This window comes from Lycorma delicatula, chromosome 8 (genome assembly GCF_047948215.1).
Source record: "Lycorma delicatula isolate Av1 chromosome 8, ASM4794821v1, whole genome shotgun sequence".
Lineage (NCBI taxonomy): Eukaryota > Metazoa > Arthropoda > Insecta > Hemiptera > Fulgoridae > Lycorma > Lycorma delicatula.
Genome location: NC_134462.1, coordinates 42,962,031 through 42,988,688, shown reverse-complemented (window position 1 = coordinate 42,988,688; position 26,658 = coordinate 42,962,031). Strand labels below are relative to the sequence as shown.

The window sequence follows — 26,658 nt, the reverse complement described above, 5'->3', positions numbered from 1 at the left end:
CAAGAATGCACCTTGTTTGTGATTGAGTGCGGTGCTTATAAACTTTGAAGGTACAGTCACACACAGTATATGTATGCATGGATTTTGTTGCTGCTTTATTATCTTCATATATTCGTAACACCATCCACATTTTCATACATTTCACCAAAAAATGATTGAATAAATATTCATAAATAATTTTTATGCATAAATTAATTTAAAAAATTTATCAAAATGTATTTACTAGATATTAACAAATTGTTTATAGACTTTTTGCACTACATGATACTGAAAGTAGTATTGCTGTTTCAATTTTTATTTGAAAATAATACAGAAACAATTTTTTTTTTAATTTTCCATGCGGTGTGCACGTTTATGCATGTGCATATTTATATGTAATTAATTATAACTAAAAAATTTACAAGAATAACATATGAATATATAAAGGAATTTAAAAGCTGAAAATAGATAAAAGTATTCAGTACAGGAGAGGTAGACTCAAACATAGTCTAGATAAAAATCTTTATAAAAAGATTAAAAAGTATATGTACTGTAATAGAGATCATAAAAATACAAGTACAACAATAAGTAATTGATTTTATTATTTTTAAATAATCAATAAATAATGAAGAAATCTAATTTTAATTTTCTGTATGTTATAATTTAGGCTCTGGTTTTAAATACTTATTTCTATATATTTAATGCATTTTTGGTGTAGTATACTTTTAAAAAATTGAATGGAATATTTATGAAGAAAATAAAAACAATTTGTTAAATTATGTAAAAATAAAAATTTTCTTTATTTTTAAAAAAATTAAAAAAAATGCATAAAAGCATATATTAATTGACATAAAATAGACAGTTAATATTAAATGTAATAATATTTTTAAAACACTACTTTATAGTAATACTGATAAAAATCTTTAAAAAAAACAAAGTTAGATTCCTGAAGGAATGATGTTGCATGGTAAAATATTACTTTACATCTTTATAAATAAGATTTGTGCACACATTCTCTTATATAACAAAGAGTATAGAGCCATCCAATAGCATGCTCGCACACCTTATTTGCGATGAGCACAGATTGTTCACTTTCAAAGCAAAGCACACATTTTATGAATACTAGTATTATAGATTTTAAAAGTGCAGTAGTCTCTCAGTTTAGGTGAGGGTTGCATTTCAGAGAAACAACATCTAATACAATTCAGAAATTCAGTTACATTGTATTGAAATTACATTTTTATTTTGTTACATTCTTAAAATTATATTTAAAATAATAAGTGATTGTTTATTTTCATTTAGTCACAAAAATAAATTGATGTATTTTTTAAGTAATTAATTCCTACTGTTTATAAAAAAAGAAAATCCTTTATATCCATTAATTTGAATAACCTATAAACAATACAGCAATTTATCAAAAGCACAAAAATATGGAGGCCTTTATTAAGTATGAAAATTTGTTTTGTAAAATATATTGCTTCTTTTCTAATGTGTTAAAATGACAGTAATTAATGTCATACATAATGAAGTCCATGCACATGTTGACAACTTTGTACAAGTTCTGTTCAGAAAGAATCTGACATTGTGAAAAGAAGTCTACCGGGTGGCTTCGTCAAAGTAGATCCATTGTGACTCGCACACTTAACCCAGCAGTCTTTAATTTTTCTAGAAACATTATTTGTAATCCTCCTTTAGAATGGTTACCAGCTGTGGTGTCAAGTTCATCGTTAAGTCCTCTTAGTTCAAATCAGGACCCTTTCAGTAGCATCTTCAGGTAGAAAAATTACCAAAAATTACAAGGTACCATCCCCAGTGAGTAAGGAGCCCGACAAATTTAAGGAATTCCATGCTTGATCAAGAGATCCTGTATTAGGCGTGGCAAGTGGATAAATATGTTATCATGATCCAACTGCCACTTACTTGATTCCCACACATCTGGTCTCTTGTGTCAATTGCATCGCAAAGGTGACATAAGAACCTCCAAATAAATTTGTCTATTGACAGTTTGATTTTCTGGACCATATTTCTGATATACAATTCTACAGTAATAAAAGAAAAAGCACAGTCAGCATCACTTGACTTGGCTCTTTGTTTGTCCTAGTTTCTTTGGGCTTGGGGATAACGCTGAGTTCCAAAGAGAGAATTGAGTTTCAATTTCTGGGTTGTACCTATATACCCAAAATTATCACTATTTATCACAGTCTTATGGAAGTTAGGGCCATATGCTCTAGCATATCCTGTGCAACATCACAACATATCTTTCTCTGTTCAACTAAAAACAACATAACATAAATTTTGCACCCATGCATACCCAAATAATTCGTTAAAATTATGTGTATGGAATGTTACTAATCTGAATCTCATTTGCAATTTTTCAGAAAAAATCTGACAGCCTACTGGTATATACCACTCTTTAATTAATGAAATCCTCAAAGTTTATTGTCAAAGGTCTGCTGAGATCTTACAAATTGTTTTGCTTTTGGTATCGCCAAGTTCTTGGTAGAACTTGACAAAAGTAACATTGTTCAAAGCGTTGCACCATTATGCCCAAACTAAAAATACAATATAGAAATGTTAAGTAAACACACAATGGCTGCTAGACAACAACTGCTGAGCTCTACCACCAAGTTTTATTGTTTATATTCAAATACTTTAAGAAAAAAGTATAGTTGAGTACTTTTTAAACAGACCTTGTGTGCTTAGTATTTGTCCACATAAAACAGATACACGTAACCAGGGACTTCTGTTCTTAACTTTGCTTCTGTATTAAGAATAAAACATGTAACATTCATTTTGATTTTTTGTATTCTTCAAAATCTAAAATTTGAAGATTCAGTTTTCTTAGAATTTATCATTTTGTACGTTATTTCTTCAAAATTTCCTTAATCTTTTGCATGGCAGACCTGAAGTAGAAGATAAACTGATATTGTCAACTCTGAAATACATTTAATAATTTTTTAAATTAATTTTTCTGGAAGTTTAAATATTATTATTTGTATTTTAAGAATATTAAATCTGAAAAATTTTACTTTATAATAAAGTAAATATTTTGTTTACCAATAATCTATGACTGAATTATTTAATTGTTGAGGGTTAAAACTGAGTTTATAACTTCAAGTAGTAAACATTTTATTATAGGATTATTTATTTAAAAGCTTTACATTTTTCCTACAATTTGACATACAATAAATATTTAATTATAACAGGGTTCCTCCAGGCCTCAAACGTCAGGGAATTTTGATATAGTCAGGAAACATGTTGAAAAATCACCGCAAGTCATGGAAATCTATTGAAATTTATAAAATGTCAGGAAAAAACTTGAAAAATTTTATTTGAGCAGAAAAGTAATAAAAGATAATTACTACTTATCTTTTCTTCACTGAAGAGGTTAATAATAGATAGAATAAATGAATAGATTTTCTGTTATAGTTTATGATATGTTGTATTTTATTGTACGAGGGCAGTCCAGAAAGTAACTTACATTTGTGCCTAGCGTGGAGTTGGGTGGAGATAGAGCCACCATCTCGACATCAAAACATTTCTACACTCAGTACGCATCAAGCTGTCATAGCATGTAAACTGTGATTTTTCTACTTTGTTCATTGTGAATTATTGAAATGTGCGCTTCAGAAAAAATCCCACGAGTTTTGAGATGTGTTCAGTGATTGTTTTTACTGGCAAAAAACCTCAAACCAGTTGAAATTCATTGGCAGCTTTCAGTGGTGCATTTAGTTTAAAAATGACTGCATCAGTGTTTGTTCATGATGAGAACCGCAGTGGTTGGCGTAGCCTTGTGACTGATGAACTGACGATGAAAATGAGTGATAAAATTCTTGAAAATTGCCACATTACGATTACAGAACTCTCACTTCATTTCCCCCTTATTTCACGAAGTTTACTGCATGAAATTGTATCGAGGAAGCTTGGTTATCACAAGTTCTGTGCAAGATGGGTGCCAAAATTCTAAGGCAGCAGATTTCTACAGAGAAGGAATTGAAAAGCTTGTGTATCGTTATGATAAGTGCCTCAGTTTAAATGGCAACTATGTAGAAAATTATTTAAGATTGTCCCTTTCAAATGTATATAATAAAGTTTCTTTTTTTTTTATTTAGTTGGTTTTTTTTTTCAAAACGTAAGTTACTTTCTGGACAGCCCTCGTATGTTGAAAAGAGATAAAACAAATTAATAAATTGAGATTGATATATCTATCTGTTTTGTATATATTGGTATTTCCATTTAAAAAACATGCTGGGGTCAGCAATAAAATATTTCATGAAGTTTTAATAAATTCCATAAACATTTCAATATTAAAGGAAAATATTCAATTTTGGTAAAGACCGAACTCATCAATAATTGAAAAATATACTATCAATTCAAGAGAAACAATCCATCAGTTATATATTTTATTAGTGTAAATGTTACTAATTAATTTCCACTCCCTAGTCAAAAAAATTCATTGAATCCAATCATCAAATCTTATTAAAATCTCATTGAATTAGTCAATGTTCGAGCCAAATCCTATTCAGTGATTTTTCAGTAACATTTGGCTGGGTTCAACAGGTTTCTTCAATGAGCAAAAATTAAATTCATCTTAGTTTTACTCAAATTAGATAAGGTTTAGCCAGATCCCATCACAATGAAGTCAGTTGGATTTAATGGATTTTTTTAAGCAGGGCTGTAAATTTCAAATACATATCTAACAATTTGCACAATGAGTAAGTAAGTATTCATGCTAGTAATATATATGTATATTATGATTGTGCAAATACTTGATATTTTCGAGTAATTGTAAAGTTGAATATTTTAAAATCAAGTAGAGACAAATATTTAAAAAACATTTTTACTGAGAAATATTTTAAGACTAATCCCCAATTATTTTTGTGAATAAGATTAAGATATAAATACATAATTAATCTCAATGTAATATGAAAATATATCTCAGAGTAGGACATTGTAAAGTATCACCAGTTATTAAATTTGCTAGTTGAAACATTTTAATTGAATCATTTATTTCAAAAACCTGCTACATTCCATATGAATATCATTGCACATAACAGTTTTTTGAAATAAACTATGAACTATTTTGAATGTTTGGAAAATATTCATCTACATCATCATGCTTATTTTAGAATCAAGGAAAACATTGAAAATAGTCTGGGAAAATTACTTTCAAAATTTTGGGGAAATTAAGTTTATCGTCTTAATACCTCTCTCTCTTTTACTGTTTAGCCCCTGAAACCGCCAAAAGGCATTACTTCAGAGGATGATGTGTATGAACGTAAATGAAGTGTAGTCTTGTACAGTCTCAGGTCGACCATTCCTAAGATGTGTGATTAATTGAAACCTAACCACTAAAGAACACTGGTATCTACAATCTAGTATTGAAATCTGTATAAAAGTAACTGGCTTTTACTAGGATTTGAACCTTAGAACTCTCAACTTTGAAATCAGCTGATTTGCAATGACAAGTTCACCACTAGACCAACCCTATTGGAGGTTTAATACCTGACCCCATAGGGGAAGACACCCTCCTCCACCCCCGCCGTACCTAGTCCTTATGGGCTTTACCAGAAGTTGTCTTCAAAACCTCAGCATATGACATATTTCAGCCCACCTCAGCCAGGATGCCATCAATGTAAATGTCACAAGCAACATTTCCATTGGTGTACTACTACCTACAGAGAACTGAAAAAAACACATCAACCAAGTCTTAAACAAGACTGAATGGCCTAAACTATAACGACAACAAAGGAATTGAACTACCTACCTGAATAGGTATAAGTGAGTTTAACACACAACGCAAAACAAAAAACTAACTCCGAAACAGCACCAAAACAAAACATAACTGAAAACAGCTTCTCCATTTTATATGAAGATACAATGCTGACCCATGAAGATGCAATGCTGACCCGAGAAGATCTAGCCAACTGGTGGTCTTTGTCCACATCAACTCATACTTTGAGCATTCATAAAAGGACATGGTAAGCATCATCCAGTTGTCCACACTGAGGACACATCCCAGAATTTCTGCAGTCTTAACGCAATGCATATAGCATAATAGCCTTGCTCATGCCCTTGTACAGGATGCTCATGTTGAAAAACATGTGTTTATTGGAGGTCTAGTACCTCCAGTAAACATCATTACCTCCCATTTTGTGATCTAGCAGTCATGATACACCAAATAGGCAGATTTAATGTATATATATTGACTGACCAACCAGTATTTTTATTCATTGACAAATGACTGTTATGATTGAATGTTAAATAAACATGTTTTTCAATTCCACTGCAAATGTAAACAAGCCAGACACGGGCCAGATTCAAAACTATTAACAGAGTTATTTTAGCCAAACAGAATTACCTACAAATTAGTGAATTATATATTAATTCACGATATTTTCCTGTTTTCAGGCCCCATCCTATTTTTCATTTAATTTCCTGTATATTTTTTTTTTTTTTTTTTTACCTAACTGACTTTTGAACCTGTGATTGAAATAGTCTGGTCCCTGACTAGTTTAACCTGACCAACTAACAAAGAGTGCAGTTGATTTTTCCCATATAACTAACTGTTTGCTTTCTATTACGTATGATTCAATAAACTAATAATAGAACTAACTGCACAACAGCACATACAATCAAACTTCCTAATGGCATTGGTCTTGGAAACCTGCTAAAGAATTTTTTTTAAATAACATCTTTCAAGAACCACTGATGAAAAATAGATTTGGCAATGTATTAATTTTAATAGTGTCATGTAATACCTTACTGCCTCTTATTTCTCCACTTAACCGATCCCCACATTTTCTCTTTATGCTGAGTGTGAGTACTGGAAATCAATGAAATTTTACCAATGATTGACTTGTAAATGCTCGTAGCCATCCACCTTGAGGTTCTTAGAACAGTATCCATACCTACAGTCACTTCAATAGAACCCTACTTAATCCTATTTTGGATAGTCCCCATTAGAGTTCTTACTAAACAAACCTACAGCTGTATGACAAAAATTTTATTTATTTATTTCTTTACATAAACCATTGAAAATCGACTGCTGTTGAAGAATCATGCTTCTGATACACATACACCATGTAAATAAACTCTCATTTACTTCTACATCGCAATCATTGCCTCCCATTTTGTCATCCAGCAGTCATGATATACCTAATAGCCAAATGTAATGCATATATATTGACTGACCAACACAGTATTTTTATTCATTGGCAAATGATACTCACAAAATTTATCAGAAGTAAATTGCTTGCACCAACAAAAAGTAAAACTTACTACAGTGATTAATGATAGACGATTGCTTTCCAACAAATTTCTAATACATACCCTTAACATTTGACACCAATTGTTTCTGCAACACTTCCATTTGATATCGTCAGTAAAGTACAGTTTCATCTTATGTTTATTACATTTCCTGGTGGCTGGTAACACTCCATGTCATTGAAGAAGTTGATTGGCCACCTGTTTCTTCAGACATCATAAAATCAAAGTTAAATTCACCATAGAGAACATCTATTGAACCACAGCTAAATAAATGGAAATACGTAATCAGATGGAATTAATATTTACTGAAATGAATAAATGAGATACAACAAACCAAAAAATAAGAACACTCAATTGATAAAGTACAAACTTTTAATAAAATTTAACTGTGATATAGATAAAGATAAGAAAAGTAATCTAATGTTAAGATATTAAATTTATTATATAACAAACTGGAAATAAATGAAAAGTAGAATATGGAGGCCTGATAATAGGAAAGTACGGTGTTATTCATTAGACAGATATTACTTACATACATGATATTACTTACATACATGACAACAATCTAGCATTCATTATTGAAATATGAAAAAAAACTGGCAAAGTCACAACTTTTTCCAGCTACACCTATCAATTCATCATTACCAAAATAAGATGTAAGTATCAAAATTCCCAGATTTTGAATTAAAAAGTTTTTGATTTTAGGGGCTTCCTTATCTGTGGTGAAAATTTCAGAATAATTTATTTATAAAGAAATGGTTCCTAACGAAAATAAATAATTTAAAAGAGAATTCTTTAAAAATCGTAAGAAAAAGTGTTGGTAGTACACCATTCAAAGTGTTAATATTATTTTGTTTTATATTTGTCGTGTTTATTGAGATAATTTATCAAATATTATTATTATAAATGGCTATTGTAATAGTTCAATTGTTGATGCCCTTTACTCTGACTGTAGATGTGCGTTTCATGTTGTAAATATCAATTTACTTATTAGGAAATTTTTTGTTTTTGGATTTAATAGGCTTTACTTTCAACGTTTTATTCATTTCTTACGAATAGAATTCATCTAGTCAAAATTTATCATTTTATATCAAGACTAATTCATGTAACAACAGGAGTTGGTCAGCGTACTACTTTTCATTTATGCCCACCATTCTATTTAGTTTTTTAAATGATGTTATTTTAATTATTTGACTTGCACAAATTTTGCTATTTGCAGATGGTTGTAAAACAATAAATAACCCTAATGATATTAGAGTGGTACTTCAAAGTGGTTTTAAGTACTTTACAAAAATGGTGAAAGTCTAATGGGGTTGTTGCAATCTTGATAAATGTTTTCATATTACATTTTAAAAAGTTAATACAGCTGATCATAATTATAGATGGCACTTGTCTCCAAAAGGTTTCATACATTAAAGATCATGGTGTATTTATTGATAGTAAATTAACATAACAATACCATATTGTCTCAAAAGCTTTAAAAAGGTTAATTTTATTAAAATATTTCTTAAATATTTAAATTTATTAAAATAAATCTTTTAAACATTGTATTTTTTCTTATATTTATCCTGTTTAAATTATTTGGAGACCTCAAATCAATTTCAAATCTCAAAATAAGTTGCTTGAAAAACTTTGTTATACTTTTTTAAGATAATTTTCTTACAAAGCAGGTATGTCAGTGCATTAGTACCAATCCATTACTCTAATTGTGATAATAGAATTGCTAATTTTGAATCATCTTTTGATTGGATTGATTTAATGTTTGTCTTTAGAATGCTTAGTAATTATTTCATCTGCTCTGATATATTATAATTATTTAGTTTTAATATTCCTAGACATTACCTTAGATACACTAATTATTATTTTTAAATAGATGTAAATTCATACTGAAGATCACCGATATTTTTATTATCTATACTTTATTATTTTCACACTGATTCGTTTGATATTTATAATACTGGCAAGTATTCAGTTTGCAATTTATCTAGAAATGTGTTATTATTTGAATAATATTTACTTTGATTATTGTAGCAAAGTCTACCTTGTGTTACTTATATTTATATATTTGTCTCCATGGGAAATTTCCCATATATTTTAAATTGATAAATAAATAAATTGATCTTAATTATGTTATTTATTACTTTTTTTAATTTTTATTTAGCGTTTAATTGTTTATTTGGGCTCTTTTTTTTAAATTTTGCGTTTAATTTTTGCTTTGTACATATTTGTGTATAATACAGTATTTCAAAATAATTTAACTCTTTTGCTGTACTATCCACTTTTTGCTTTATTATTTTTTCTTTTATGGTATTATTTGTCTTTTATTTTTTGGTTTAAATCTTACTAACTTTTTCTATCTTGAAACTGCTAAAATTATGTACTATTATTTAATTTTTTTTTTCAAATAAATTTTAAATGGCATCATATCATTTTTAGAAATTCTAACAGAAATTGATACCCATAAACTTAAACTTAAATTTATGATTTAAATGATTTTGTGGAAACCAATCAATTAAATATGGTTTTGACTGTTGGGCAATTTACTGTACTTCAAATTTTCAATATTTCAGTATACTTATTACCTTAAAACAATTTAGGTGTTGAGTAGTCATTCATTTATTCATTCTCTGTCAGAAATACAAGAGTTAATACTATTTGCCTTCTTGTGTAAAGAGTGACAACTTGAGTTCTAGCCAAATTAGTTAAATTTTAAAGTAATTGGCCATCTCCCATCTATCATTCTGTTTTTAAGTTTTAAAGTACTGCAATTTTTAGTTTGGTGTTTCAGAAATGTTATAAACTACTGGTAACTTGCTATGTGAACAAGAATTAAAGCTGCCTACAGTCTCCAGTTCAACAAAACTGTACTGATTTCTGGAGACTTCCAGCACTTTATATTACTAAGATAACCGATTTTCATTATTTATTGACATAATCCAGATTTTTGTATCAGAAAGGTCACTGGATCATAAAATTCCTGCTAAATCTTTAATTTTGGAAAATGAGGAAATGGATGTTACAACACAGAAAGTGTTATTAAAATATAATTTTTAATCTTACTTATATGGATGAATATTTTGTTTGGCTTTATCAAAATAGATCATATGGTGCTATTAGTGTGTTTAATTTCTGTCCTTAGCTGAACTGTATTTGGTGTTGGGGTTTGTGGTGGTGGACTACAGTTGATCTAAAAGTTGTGGATTAGTAATAATAATAATTAATTGCTGTTTTATAAAAATAAAAATTTATTAACATCTGTTCTGGAACTAAGTACACAAATACTAATCCAGCATTTTACACTGATTTTATAACTTTTAGATTTTTATAATGGTCGCATTCAAATAACTAACTTTGTTAAATTTTTTATCTGTCTTATTTGTAGTTTAGCATATGACAAAGAAAACATTTCTTGATTTTTTATTATAAGATTTGAAAACTACGCCATAAATACCAAGGAAATTGTTAATCTACATATTTTTTAACATATAAGTATAATTTCCCTGGAAAAAGTAGGAAAAGATTTTTGTTTTTAATATTTTTGATAAAATAAATGTCTATAAAATAAATTGCAGAGAGTAAATTTGTAAAACAAAATTCTTCATAGGCAACTAACAATTTTAAATAATCCTTTCAAGAACTTTTAAAGAACATTAATAATATAAACCAAAATCTACGATCTGTGCTTGTCAGATTAGGGAAAATAAACATATTTTTAAGTCTAGAAAACATCAGTTTTTGAAGTCTGTAAAAATATTTTAATCCTCACTCTTGAAAATATAAACATAATAAAACTGAGAATATAAATATTAGGTCAGTCAAATATAAACTAGACTTTCTAGCATTTATTAATACAGAATAAAAATAAAAATATATTTATGCTTTTTACATAATCTTCCTGAATTTCTACACATTTTTCCCAATCTTTGGGGAGCTGAAGACCCCTTCTGCCCCTACTGTCAGGACTTGGACACACCGGAGCATGTGATATTCCAGTGTCCACAGTGGGACGAGAACGTGCTGTCAAAATTTGGCATCTTGAGGTAGGGACCATCATTGGAATGATGTTACCTAGACTGGTGGACTTCAACACTGACAGGTTTTGTGTCAGGAATACTTCAAATGAAATATCAGGAAGCGAGGGGGTGAGGGACGAAGCTGCCGTTTGCTCATACTTGCACAGGTGGGTAGTGGTGATGAAGTGTGGGGACTCTCAAACCCCTGAGCTAAAAGAGTAAGTCCCAGCGGGGCCGTCCCTTCAGGGGTGTCCCCACTTAAAACGAAGCACAAAGGGCCGAGTGCTGGGTGATGGAGGTCAGGCATGGCATAACCAGGCCTGGCATTTTGAGGTGAAGGCACCTCCCAGAATTGTATTCATACTTAATTGGGGGTCTGGTTCCGGAAGGCAGGGTAAAAAAAAGCCTTTGGGGAGCTTGCGGATCCCTTCTTCATAAAAGGTTTAAGGACGTGCTATGAGCCAATCTCCTCAGCTTTGTTATCGCTCTGGAATCAGTGTCCTCACAGTATCTTCTGCAATGAGTCTAAACAAAATGAAATCACAGGAGAATAAATCTGAACTGTACGAGGGTGTTTCCTAGTAAATTCCACCTAGTTTATCCTGAGTGCTAACAGCTTTGTGAGGCCTGGTGTTGACGTGAAAGAAAATCACATCTCTGATTGGTTAACAGTGCCTTTTGTTCGTATAGGCTGCTCTCACTTTCTTCAAGAGCTGGCAGTAGTATGCAGCATTCATAGTGATGCGCATGGGAGAAAATTGACAAGCAATATAACTTTCTTATCCCAAAAGATGTTTGAAAAAACTTTTCCTTCTGCCAGATGCATTTTTGTTTTTATAGGGCAAGGCTCTCACTCCTCTCTTATGCTAATCCACTCTCACTGATTTCAACTTAGGAGTGAAGTAATGAGCCCATGTCTCATCAATATGACTAGTTGATGAAAAAAATTTATTTCCCTCTCTTTGAAATTGATTCAGTAACCTTTGACAAATTTTCTGTTGGGCCTGTTTCTAATTTTGGGTCAGAAGTCTTGAAACTCACCTCGCAGACTTATAGCATGAAGCATAAGGTGCCAATCATCTTCATTGTGGTCTTGGATTGAACAAATGATATCATCTATCACACTTGTCCTTAAATGTCTATTATGATTCATTTTCTGCAGCTTCATACCCTCCTTTAAATTTGCTGACTCAGTCAGTTGTAGACTTGGCTACATGACAACATCACATCCCCAGACTGTGCAGAAAGTTGTAGTCAAAATTTTGGATCGTTTGTTGCCCTAATTCGTGAGAAACTTCATAATGCAGCACAACTGACAAGGAAATTCTTCCTCTGACATGACTAATAACCAGAGACACAAATCCCTAGGCAGCTCATGCGTTTATCCCCTCCCCACATCTACACCATCAGTATCCATCTGCACCACCCCACTCATGTTTGTGCCATGAAGATAAAAGTTCAGTTTATATTTGACTGACCCTTGTAAAAAAGCAATTAAAATTTGAACACAATGATTGACTTAATGCAATAATGAATTAAAATTATTTTGAAATATATAATTTACATTTATAAATATATTATTTAGATGTGAAGACCCAGAACATTAACTTTATTACCTATCAATAGATTTTACTAGCACCAGAATAATTTATTTTAATTCAATAATCGAGGTAAAAATATCTATATATATAATTTTAAAATAGTAATTATGTTTTTAAATAACTTTTTATTATAAAAAAGTTCACTCTGAAGAAGTAGAGATTTTCAAAAAGTGCTTAATGTGACTATAAAAATGAAAAACAGTAGTAAAAAAATGTAAGTGTAATTTTAACTATTTAAAAAGTGAAAAATGGTAATATGATTTAATAGTGCATATGAAAAACTAAATATTTTCTTATTTTAATGAAGTAAAGGTTAATAACTATAAAATAAATAAAATGTTCACAGTTCTATGAAACAAGAATGTTAAAACTTGTCATTTTCAATAAAACATTCAAACCATCTATAAATCTTAAAGTTTATTTTAATGAAAGGACATCATTGATAATTATTTCGCTAATGGTAGTTGTTACCTTATCATTCAACTTTTAAAATATGAACTTTCTAAAAATGATTTCATATATTTTATTGTAATATTCTTTCAATAACATTGTAATTGTTCTGCAAAATGTGGCTGTTATTGCTAAAACAATAGATATTGTTTCGGTTTAGTTATGAAACAGCTAAAAATTAATATATTGGATGTAATAGTGTAATGAGTTTATTAAAAATCAAATAATATTTGATGATATAACCAATATTTTAGGAAATAACTAACTTCATTAGGTAATACAAGAATAAAACAGAACTGTCTGAAGCTCAATCGCAAATACTTTAGAAGTTTTATCTGAATTCAGAATTTTGACTTTTGTAAAAACTTTTACAAATTTACTTTAAATTGTTTTCAATCATCTTTGTGACCATCCTCAATGATTGGTGTTGATAATTTTTTACACTGTTATCAGCTGATGTTATTGCTGGTGTTTTTTTTTTAGCCAGACATATATTGATTTGAATTGTGTCTTACTCATTTATTATATAATTATTGTGTGTTTCTGTATAAACATATATAAACAAAGATTACAAGAAAGTAGTTCAAAACACATTTAAATCTGAATATAGTAGCCTTCAGAACAACAAATAAAGTAAAACAAATCATTACATATATAACACAATACCCCAAGAATTTATAAAATAAACTTTTTTCACTTGAATAATGTATTACATTGGTAGAGTAAAATACAGTTTTATACAAGGAACAGTGAATAATTAAAAGCCCTCCATAGAATCAGCATTTGCTACCACCTCATAAATACAAATCACAAATAGATTATCAGTAGACTTAATGTTCTTAATGCACAACACTTCTTAAAACAACCACATCGTAATAACTTCAACATTATGAAACACTAAATGAACAGATGTAGTTCAGATTTCACTTCTTTTAATTTAAAAAATTGTGGCAACAAAACCATCAGTTTAAAAACAGCAACACTATTCATTGAAATGAAACATTTTGAAGTAAGTTTTTAAAACATTTTATAATAGAATTTGGTTTGTGATTATAAATATTTAAATTTTAAATTAGTTTCATTACCAGTTGTTGTGGACAAGAACTTAACAAACTGATTATCTGTTAAATTGAGTATCTGCTAAACTAAAATGTCTTAGCTTGAAATATTTTTAGGGCACATTGTATGATGGGGGTTTTGTACTATATCGCTTAAAACAGTATTTTTCATTGGTACTTGAATTATAATGGAAAGTACTACAATTTTTAATTAAAAATCACTTTGAAATTTCACTATAAGTTCATGTTTTTTTGGCAGTTTCAAGTTTAAAAAATTATTTATCACTTTGTGTTATTATCTTATATATCATATGCATTAATAGTATTGTGTAGTAGTTTTTTATTCCTTGTTTTCTTTTGGGGCTTGCTGTAAAATTGTTTGTTTGTGTGTTGTTACCCATCACACCGTTTTATGAATATAGAACAGGACGTTAATCATTGTTGTGAAACTAAAGATTCATCACCAGCTCCTCAACGAAGACTAGTCAAGGACCTTAAAGAAGGAATCTTAAAGGATGGTCTTTCAACTGCACCAACAGGTGTGTTTTTTTTATTGTAACAATTTTTTTTTGAAATTATTTTTATTTATTTATTTGTATTTGTTGCTTACTTGCTTCATTTGCTATTTTTTTTTGCATGTTACCTCATCTATATCTTTTTACAATGATTCCAGTCTAATTTTTATTCTATTTCATCACATACAGATGTAAAGTATAATTTAAATTAAAGAAATAATTATAAAATGTGTATTGTTTTACAAAGTATATTCTATACATTTCTGTTTATTATAATATAAATATTATTGCATGTATGAAAATTAGTTACATTCAGATTTCCTTTAAAAAAAAAAAAAAAATTAAGTATAAGACTTCAGATATCTTATTATAATTAATTAGTTGATGACTGGAAAACATCTTACCCATTGTTTCTCAAACAATGAATCATGATCCATTTGGATAGTGTGGTAAGGTTTTAGGAAAGACACCAAAGAAAGATAGCCTCCAGAATTTTTTTTTCCATAATTATGTTAATTATATATTTCAGAAGTGATGTAGGTGGACAGAATAGAAGCACCTATAAAAAGAAAGACCTTTTTGTAATACATATTACTAAAAGCACATAATAATTCTTAAAAGGTTCATCTTCAGATTGTTACGAAATTGTCTACACAACCTAATTTCAACAATATCTTCTAAAATAACCAACAATATTGGTTACAAACAAATATCCAATCATATTTGAAGATAAAGCTGAATTTGTCCAAAATTTAATGATTTTAGTATAAATTATTTATAAAAAGTTTGTGTATGATTTATGTAGACTCATTAGTGATAGATATCCATGCAGTAGAATGGTTGATTAATATTTTGGGATCATGCTAGAAATTTTTTTTTTTAAATTAAAAATATTATTTTTCATTCATATTGGAAACTCTAAAATCTTTAATTAATTAAATATCTTCTGTTAAAGTATTCGTCTATTACAACATTAAAAATTGATGTCCGTTTTCATTTTTTAACTATAAATTTTTAATTTAAGTGTGAGTTTTCTGCATACATTCAAATAATAAGAGAACCATTTATTTAATATTACTGATAAAATGAAATTTTCATTTATAAGATTATTTATTAATAGACTTACAAAATAAGTTATTGATCATATCAGTTTAATAGATTTAATTAATGAAATGTCTTCACCTGGAAGAGACTTATTTTACGTAATTGTGACATTGTTCTTTCAAATTTCCCTCCCCTTCTAAAACCATTTTTACATATGTTTGTATTTTACATACAGATTTCACATGTAATCAATATTTGTCTTTTTATTTTATTTAAGTTATATTATTTCAGTACAATAAATAAATTGCTTTTTGGAAAAGTTGGATGGTATTTTTATCAGTGGACACATCAATTGTTATATTGTGGAAATTATGATTTTGTCACATAAATTAGTCTGTGGTCAAAACACATAAGTAGTGTATTTTTAGGAAGACTGAAACCATCTCTATTGCATATGTGGCTCAATATACCTTACCTCTATATCTTAGGTTTTTTATAACAGTCAGTGGCATCATTGGTGAGGTTAAAACCATCCTTCAATTGGATAAACAAATCAGTGGATAATAGTGCTTAAGTTTGTATGTTTAATATTTTTATAAGTTTATTTTTTTATTTTATGTTTATGTATGTGAATTTACAATTTGTATAGATTACCTGTGTATATACCTCATGATATAGAGTGACAACTTCTACTTCTTGTAATCCCTAAAGGAATGAATTTTTTACTAGAACTTACTCTTTACAAGACATGAATAAAAAATGTATTTATAGATATTAATATTAGATATTAATTAAATAATTTTCAAGTTAATTTAAAAGCAATACTCTACGCAAGACAGTATTTCCTAATATCTTAAAAATTACAACAAAAAAAAATATTTTATATGAATGATTATTATTTCAAATGAATTCTTTTTCTTTGAATAAAATAACATTTTTTCACAGTGTGTAAAACATAAAAAAACCTGTTGCAACAAAGATATGGAAGAAGAAATCCCTATCAGAAAAGTAACAAATTTTTTGTGAAACTATATATAATATTTCCATTACTGGGAATTTTTTTTAAAATCCTATTGCTGGTTATTTATAAAGTATATTCCAAGAGTGTATCTATAAATTAAAAAACGTTTTACCCATGGGAAGCAGGTCTAATTTTGCCTATTCATTTTTCATATAATGCATCCTGAGTTAATAAATGCCAAATTCTATTTCTCATCAAGATTGAATGGTATTTTTTCAAGCGATGAAATAACAGACATTGCTATGATTTCATGGTGGTAATTGATATGTGCCTAGTTAAATCAAGTTTAATTAAAACATTACATCTGCATTTGTGCATTATCCTGTACAAATAATAAAAACAAATATAATTCAATAAAATAGGCACAAATTAAAATATTCAGGATTGCTGTACTAAAGTCTATTCTCTTGCTTTAGTTTAACATGAAATATAAAGGTAATATGAAACACAAATGTAACATGAAACAATAAAATACATCTTAGCAATTGTTTAAAAATTTTCTCTTAAATAGTTGATATATGTCAAGAACAGTTTAATAGATTTAATTAATGAATTGTCCAAATATAATTCCGTCTTTTATTCTTAATTTTATTTGCAGGACCATATAGCTATTAGGAAATGATTTAGTCAGCAGCTGTAATATACTAACACAAAAAATGTCAAAAATCCTCTATACTATCTGTTTAAACTTTACTTTTCCCTTAAGAATGGAGTCATATAGATATATATGTCTAAAACCATCTTCCAGGTTCAATGAAAACAGTGATAAAACATTCATTCAGATAAATCTAGCAGTTGTTAAGGTTAACGTTAGTACAAATAAACATTACAGACATTCCAATTTACAAATAAAAATGTTAATTTATTGACTTGAAAATGTTTATATTTTCTTTTAATGAGATTGTTCTATCTTGATGGAAACAATTTTCAGTCCGTTTAAAGTTAGGGAATAATAAAACAACCTGCTCCTAAAATCATAAGTTGAAAGCTTTTGTTTTGTTTCTCAAATAGCCAAAAATATTTTATTTTATTCTGTATTTGACTTTTTTTCTTTTTGAGTAAAGTTGTAAGCCTACTAATAATTCTCAAAGTTATTGTGGGAAATGTTAAAATTTAAGCACAAAAACCTTTTAAATTAAGAAACCTGTAAAATTAAATATTAGACAATAATTGTAAAACAGCATTAAAATGAAGTTTCCATCATCTGGATGCATATTTTGAATAGTTTTTGAAAACCAAAATTTGAAAGACCAGATTAACCCCATTGTAATTGCTTACTGGTATGAGTTTAGCCCAATAACACAATGCAGAAATTTCTACATATATACTTGAAAAAGACATATGAAATTTATATTTTCTTTATTTATATTTTTTTGTATAAATATCAAATTAATGTTCTATGATAATCTTACTTTATTCTTAAGTTAAGGTGATCCTTTTTAAGGAGTAATTTTTCTCATTCAATCAATACAAAACTGTGAATCGGGTTTTTTCTGCAATTGTGCGTATGAAAGTAGCTTTTTATTAGCATTTGATCAAAAGTTTTTGGAGACTTATTGAAAATATAGAGTTGATGTAATTTTTTAAATGTCTTCAGTTCTTCAAATATATAATAATTCACTGTCCATACAAAATTTTACAGGACTAAGTCTATAAAAACAAAATAGTGGCGCAGTCTCATGAGCAAGGTTGTAACTTGTTAAGAAAGCCTAGTGAACAACATAGCCAAAGCTTATTCAGTTCGGGTTAGTGATTTGTGTTGTATACTGTATCTATTTTTGTGGAGGTATTTTGGTGCCTATTGTTACATTTTTAAAAATAGAACATTTGAACACAAAATTTTGTTTTTTTACTCAAAATAAGTGCTACATATTTGAAATCATAAAATAAACACAGGTAATGAGGCTATATCTCAATAGAGTGGCTTGCTTTTTTGTGATGGTTAGATGTAATTAAGATATGAGAGAGGGAAAGGTCAGTAACCATCTGTAGCAATGAAAACATTGAATGTAAGCATGAATTACTGCCACTTTTTACCAAGATATGTGAAACATTTATTTTACTGAATTTGACACATGTGACCACATTTTCATAAAGCCTGCTTCCTGACAATGAGATTGATTCCTGCTTTACAACAATGATGCCAGCTCGCACAGGCATCAATTTACAGCAGTTTTTGGTCAAATGATAGGAGACAGTCTGAACCATTCTCCATACCAGATATCCCCCTGTGGACTATTTTCTACTTTGCAATGTCAAGATACCCATGAAGTGTGAGCAGTACAAGTTGATAGATGCCATGCAAGAAGTGTTACAAGAATCCTAAGGCGATTCCAAAAGAAGACTTCTCTAGAGCTTTTGACAACCTCTGTTACTCATCTAAACTTTGTATTGCATTGAAGGTACTGTGTAGAAACTCTGAATAAATCTTTTTCTGAACTCTACTACTTATAGACTTCAATTAAATACCTAAATGTGAATTGTTTTTATAAATAATTTTTAGAAGAAAAATAAACATATATTCTTTACGAATTTATCTAATCATTATACTGATTATTATTATTATTGTCATTATGGTATTGTATTGACATTTTTGTGCAGATAATGGACTTGCTTGTGAGGAATTAGAAAAGATGAGCAGTGTTTTACCAACAGTTTGGCTTGGTTCACAAAATGGCTGTGTTTTTGTTCATTCTGCAGTATCACAATGGCGACGCTGTTTGCATTCTATTAAATTAAAGGATTCAGTTTTAAGTATAGTGTAAGTATTTTTGTTTATTGTTGTACATGCCTTTTCTCTAAGTACTTTTGGTTAATAAATACTTGTATGATAATAATTTAAGTAATTTTCATTACATATATAGACATTTTATAATTGCAAGTAATGCTTATGGTTTCAATATGCTTTGCCGAATGTTTTAGACAGTGTTATTTGGAGATTTTATGAACTTTATAAAGTTACATATTCTTATAAACTATTTGTATTTTATCAGGAAGTTTAGAACAATATGTTTTAACTGAAGATAATTTTTGCTTCTAATCTTCTCAATTAGATATTTAAATGTGTCAATTTTGTTAGAGTAAAAGTCCCTGCTCTGAATTAATAACAAATTTTCTTACAAATTTATTGACATTTTTGAATTTTTCTTTTCATTCTGATTCAAAAAGTGTCAATAAGAGATGAATCATCAAAAGAATAATTGAGTTCATTAATAATTTCATCAAAAGCTCGGCGCATTACTTGATGCAAATTTTGTTGAATTTATTATATTTTTGCCCTTTAAAATTAAAGAAAAAACAGCTTAAAAGGTTTGTCTGAAAAAATGTCAGTTTAAAATAAGCATTTTCCACTTACCTATAAGTTATAGTTTTACTATAACTTGCTTTGTTGCCTTTTTTTTTTGTAACAGTTTTGTAATTCTTTATTACAGATTCTGCATATTTCTGCTAATAAATTTGATGTTGTCAAATTATTTGACTTAAAAGAATTTAACTATTCAACATCATTTTCAATTAGACATAAACTAAAAATATACTGGTTCTACCTTGCAAGCATACTGTTAAATTTACATAACATTGCAAATACTATAAACAATTCTCTTAATTTTTCACAGTATTTCTTGTTTATAAAGATTCCTCATTTTAAATGTATGAAAAATTGTCAACTATACTAATAATTTTGTTATATAAATGTACAGTGTGAAATAACTAAGCAGTATATTTTTTGCTACTTATAACACTGTTGTTACATTGAAATATTTGATTTGATTATAATAATAGTATTAGCAAATACCATTTCTAATTTTTAGGAATTTCTTAAATGTAGTTTATACTGTTCAGTTTCATTTCTGTTTGCGTCATTGTACACACTAAAAAGCTCATTATTTTAGTGAGAGATAATAGTAAAATATAGTGTTAAATATCCTGAAAAGTTTATTTTAAAACCTAAACATGTCAATAATTTTTATTTTGTTTCATGATTTTATCATGTAACATTGTTTGTTAGGTTTTGGTTCATGTTTGTGTAAAAGATGTTATAAAACTTAGATCTCTGGAGAAATCAGGAATAGATATTTAAAAATTGTTATATTTCTTCTTAAATTAGAACATCAGACCCACAGTTTTATTTTGTAGTTGCATTTCTTCTCATATCCCTGCTTATATCACAAAGAGTAATAAAAATCATCAAACATCTAATACAAATCTAGCTTCACTCATCAAATAAAATAATAAATTTATTACAGCCTAGTCAGACTGATCACTTTGAAACCTCCTCATTCAACCCAATTAGTATGATTTGACTGTACTGGAATGGGTTAGAGTGAATCCATATTATTTTGGATTTTTATTTCTATGGAATTAGTCTAATAGACTTTGCCCAACAGGTTCTCAGCTATTAAGCTTGTCATCTAGCCAACATGCAGAAAACAGTTAATAAATGGAACTACTGAGAGACGTCCAAATTTCATCGAGGTTACATTCATTCCACAGAATTCATGAAGATACTAGGATTTAACATAAACTGTTAGAACTCAAAATGGGGATCAATGAGGTAAAGGTTTTGATGGTTAGAAAAGATTATGTTCTTATGGAGAGCTCCACTAAGAGAAAGACAACTCAAAAGTAGCTCAAGGTTCCCTCCATCCCACCCTATATCCCTTTCCAGCATAAACTAATGACAGAAAAATATATGGTCCTAGGAAAATCTCACCCATCTCTAAAACCGTATGATATGTGAAAGTATCCTCTGAATTGAATTGTAAACCACTCTGCCAAATTCCCACTAGAGAATATAGTAAACTTATGAAAAGTTTTTTATTTTCTTATAATTCTAACAAATGTTACTTTGAAATGTTGTTTCAAACATCTCAGAGTTCATGAAATAAAATGTAAAAATTATAAACAAATATTAAAAATGTTCATTTAAAAAAAAAAAAAACAATAAAACTGATATTAGTAATAATAATGTTACTTGTCAACAGGCATGTATGCGGGCGTGTATTATGCGCTTTAGCGAATGGTACGGTAGCAGTGTTTAGAAGAGGCCCAGATGGTCAGTGGGATTTAAGTAAATACCATGTTGTTGACTTAGGTCCTCCAGCAAACTCTATTAGATGCCTTGTTGCAGTTCATAACAAGGTTTGGTGTGGCTATAAAAATAGGATACATGTTCTTGATCCACGTACATTAGCTGTACAGGTTTGTATTATATTTTTTGATAATATATTCTGTTTGAATAATCACTTTTATTCTTGAATAATTATTTCTTTGTTAATAACAGGATGTATAATCTAAAACTTAGTATGTTAACAGTAATCTAGTTATCTGAACTGTAATTTTATTTTCATGAGTCATATTAAAATAAGAATATCAAATTAAAAGGCAGTTTTATTCATCGTTTTACAAATAATGGTGAACAGTGCCCTCACAGTGAAATAAAAAAACTTAGCAAGAATTTAATGTGTGACCGCATGTGTATTGCTTTTTTGGTAATGAGGACCCTCATGATACCCATTGTGATAATTGAGTCTTTGTTTCAGTATCGTTTCCATTCACCCACATCTCATCTCCATAATGATTTTTAAAGTTTTCATCCTCAGAAGCTCTTGACGCACATCAATCCTGTTTTTGCTTATCAATAAAAAGGCAAGGCACAAATTTGCTTGTAATGCAACTTGTACCTAAATTTTATGTAATAATTTCATTGCATCCAGTTTTTAAAATGATTACTTCATCTATCTCGTGAATAGTTAAACAATGATTAGAATGAATTAATTCCTTAACTGTTGGAACAATTGCATTTGGATGTTAATTGACAGCGTAACAAGGATCATCATCTGTTGAAGTTTGGCCATCAAAGATGTACACCAAGTACATGTTTGAGTTTCCTTTTACTTAAATATTTACCTTTTATCTTCATCCCCATATGTTGTTTGTAGCATTTCAATTGCTTCTGTAAATGATTTTCCCCAGTCCACAATATTTCACATTAATTTGTAACTCATGAAAATCGATCATTTTAAATGCAGTAAGAACACACACAGAGCTTACATAACACTTGTGTAGTATGATGACTAAGCAACATATTACATTCCAGTTTTCACTGGGCTGTTACTAATGTTGAACGAGGTCATAGCATTTTACACATTCCATTAGTAGCAATATTAATTTAAGAAGTTTGGAAATTTTACAGACAAACCTCATACATTTGAATTTTATTTAGTATAAAATAATTAAATTTTTTTGTTATTAAGGTTACAGGTTTTTTATTATTGTTTTTTTTATAGAAATCTTTAGATGCTCATCCAAGAAAAGAGAGTCAAGTTCGTCAAATGGCTTGGGTTGGAGATGGTGTGTGGATATCAATACGTCTCGATTCAACACTGAGGTTATATCATGCGCACACATACCTGCATCTACAGGATGTAGATATTGAACCATATGTCAGCAAAATGTTAGGTTTGTATTAATTTCATTTAAGTAGTGGATGTTGAAAAATATTTAAATATTTTTCAAATTGATAAATAACCAGTGTCTAAAAATCTTATAAAATCAAATTATTTATTAAATTTGTAACATGGTTTTTGTTACATTTTTTTTTCAGTATCACCTTTTAACTATTTTTCTTATAATTTTCAGTGATTCAATTTTAATTTTTTGTTTTAATTTTAAATTAATTCTGTTTTGTATCCAGTTTTATACAGTGCACAAAAACTATGCTGGCAGCTGATATAACTGTTGTATAAAGCAAAAAACCTTGCATGTATACATTCTATGCCTCTATATTATTTTAAGAACTGCACCATCTATATGCCACTAAGTTTATATATGTAGTCATGCACCATGGTTGAAGAAAGAACAGTATAACAATTAAAAAAGATCTAGCGTAGTACAAAAATATAAATAGCCCTTTTTTTTTATTGAATTGTCATTAAACTGCATGGGGTGTAGTATACTTTCAAGAAAATCCCATTTAATTAATGTATTAAATTTACATTTTTGAAATTTATAATATAATCTAAAATGGATTTGAAGGAGTGTGAAAAAATGCCCGATGGGGACACTTCAGCTATTAGTTCCACCTTTTGTATGACATCAGACTTCCCACTTCCCTGTAAAGAACCTCAAAGAAAGTATTTGCTTCATTAATTATTGCCTCCCCAGACTGCTTATAGATGGAACAAGTTCCTTAACACCTGACGTAATTCTTATGATACCTATCCAGGGGAAAAAAGATTAATAATAAAAAAGGGAGAGAATGAAGAGGGGATAATAAACTTCTGAAGATCAGGATCCTAGTTTAATGTCTCAACAGTAACAATAAAAAAGCTATTCTCACACTTAATTAAATTTTTCATTTCCATTCATAGTTTAGATAATTTAATTGTTTTGTTTTTTTACCACTATTTTCCCAGACAGTACAACTCTTCTTTTAAAAGGTACATATTATACTTGTTTAGAAACTTTTCTATTGGTCATTCTATCCTCATTATTTCCTGTTCTTTTAATTTGTTTTAAATAATAAATATTTACAAATCTTGCATTATGCACTGACAGTCCGTCTTTGCCCAAGTAAGTATTGGATTTAAGTATTTTCAGGAAGTTTACTTTACATGCTTCAGTGTAATATAAATATTTGTATTTACAGTCTTTATCATACAAAAGTGTAGGGATAACCACTGTGGAACTTCAATTATGGAACTTGAGCTCACTTCTTATTTTATCTTTATTTTTAAAGCTATTACTAATTTTGTTATAGATTTTTAATATGTATAACATAAAGGTACGGTTTGTTTGAAATATGTTTTTTTTTATATCAAGATTAGCACAGTAACTAAATCAATAAGCAAAGTAACTAAAACATTACCTTCAAGGACCACACTATCAACCAAAAGTTTTTATCATATTTAAAAACTGTTACTTTCTTTTGTAAAAGATAATACCTATTATTATTCTTTTGTGTGCATTGTGTATACTTTTTATACTTTTGAAATTCACCTTTCCTTAAAATGAACAGAACATCATTAAACGTAGTTAATTTTAAGATGTCTTGTTAAAAGTGCAAATGAAATTATTTCAACTTTTCCATCTTATTGTCATCTTAAAAGATAAGGAAAACTTTTTAACTTAAAAACAATAATTCTAACTATTCAATCTTATATATTACCTAATAAAATATCTTCTAATAAACACATTTATTATATTCAGTTGATGTCAAATTTATTTTCTGTTACCAATACAACAATAGTAATCTAAATAATTTAATGTTCCTGCTGTCCAAGGAAGTGGATAATAATTAAATTATGAAATTATTTTGTTTGTCATCATAGAGTTGTTACAAGGTTATTGTCCAAGTTGAACCATCGAACTAATGCAATTAGTTTTCATTTTAGGCTAGTTCTGTCCCTCTTTCCCATTTCATCGCCTAATAAGTTTCTTCCTACATCAAAAGATTTACAATAAAGCAAGTGTTTTAAATTTTCCTTTTTCTTAATGCATTTTGATCGATTTATTAATTATCAATACATTTTGATTTATTAATTTAAGTATAGGGAGGTTATATTATATTCATTAGTTTACATTTTTTACTTTCTTATGATTGTGTATACTAACAAGTTAATCGTTTTCTCTTCATCTTTCTGTCTATATAGAATTATTGTATGTTCATATTGTAAATTTAAAATTGATATTAATTGCACTTTTTTTATTTACTAACTAATTTTATTACTCTTTATGTTTATTATTACTGTTCTTGTTTAAAATTACATCTAAGCCTTGCATGTGGGTATGTAATTATTGTTTCTGTGCATGTGGAAAAAACTACAGGGCTACATAAAAAAATTGTTTTGTAAAAACTATTTTGATTATGTATATAAACATTGACAAGCCTGGATTATGTCATTCCTGATTTCTACCGATCTCATTGGTGCCTCTCATCTAAGTAATGTATCGCTCTCTGACTAGCTATACTGGTTTTTAAATCATTTACTCATAGAAATATATGTTTGTGTTCAGACATTCTGCTTAAAGCTTTAGATAGATATTAATCAGATTAGTAAACTTATAAATTACATTTGTAACATGCTCTGATAATAACAGTATTTTATATACACTACTTTAATATTAGTAAATATATTCGTAACTACTTAAAATATATATCACCTATCTTCTTAAACAGGTGCTGTAATTAATTTTTTCATGATTGCCTTGGGGATAGTTATAAGCTTGAGTACAGCCCAGTTGTTATGGCTTAAAGCATTCCCATTAACTGAGCAGCAATAACCAAAATCCACTTATTGCTTTCCAAATAGTCTGTTCAAGTGCCCAATTAAAAAGTATTCAAGGAATCTGGTTAAAATACACTCTAACATGGATTTGTAGCTACTTATACATCACAGAAAAAATTTAATAACAGCAGATTAATAATCTTAACCTTTTGATTGTCTGTGATAATACCTTCACAAAATTGTGTAAAATTTTTATTTTTTATGTGTTTTTACAGATATGCTCCCCAAAGACATCATTTTTTAAATAAACCAGACATTTCATAATCAACCAGCTACAGATTTACATTACTGTAGAAAATAGAAATATTTGCTTTTGCTTTTATGTCAGAATTATACTTTATAAAGATAATATATAAATAAAAAAAAAAACACAAAATTCTATTAGGCTGCTTATAATATACCTATGTAGACTTACAAAGTT

General features: G+C 28.6%; 1 protein-coding gene and 1 long non-coding RNA gene across 14 annotated transcripts in view; one reads left to right on the top strand and one right to left on the bottom strand.

The window, feature by feature from the left end:
* Positions 1-26,658, top strand: part of syd (JNK-interacting protein syd) — a 225,482-nt gene that overhangs the window by 150,548 nt on the left and 48,276 nt on the right. For 12 of the 13 annotated variants that reach the window (XR_012757479.1, XM_075373870.1, XM_075373874.1 and 9 more), the window contains 4 exons: positions 14,793-14,909; positions 19,552-19,711; positions 21,933-22,149; positions 23,238-23,409. Coding sequence is in view for 12 of the 13 variants with exons in the window: in XM_075373870.1 (XP_075229985.1) it covers positions 14,793-14,909; positions 19,552-19,711; positions 21,933-22,149; positions 23,238-23,409 (666 nt within the window). In the remaining variant the exon portion in view is untranslated. The remainder of the gene's footprint in view (positions 1-14,792; positions 14,910-19,551; positions 19,712-21,932; positions 22,150-23,237; positions 23,410-26,658) is intronic. The other variant, XM_075373882.1, reaches the window with a different exon arrangement.
* LOC142329364 (uncharacterized) overlaps positions 15,197-26,658 on the bottom strand; it is a 37,628-nt gene continuing 26,166 nt past the window's right edge. The window contains exon 3 of the long non-coding RNA XR_012757480.1: positions 15,197-15,444. This is a non-coding gene — a long non-coding RNA (uncharacterized LOC142329364). The remainder of the gene's footprint in view (positions 15,445-26,658) is intronic.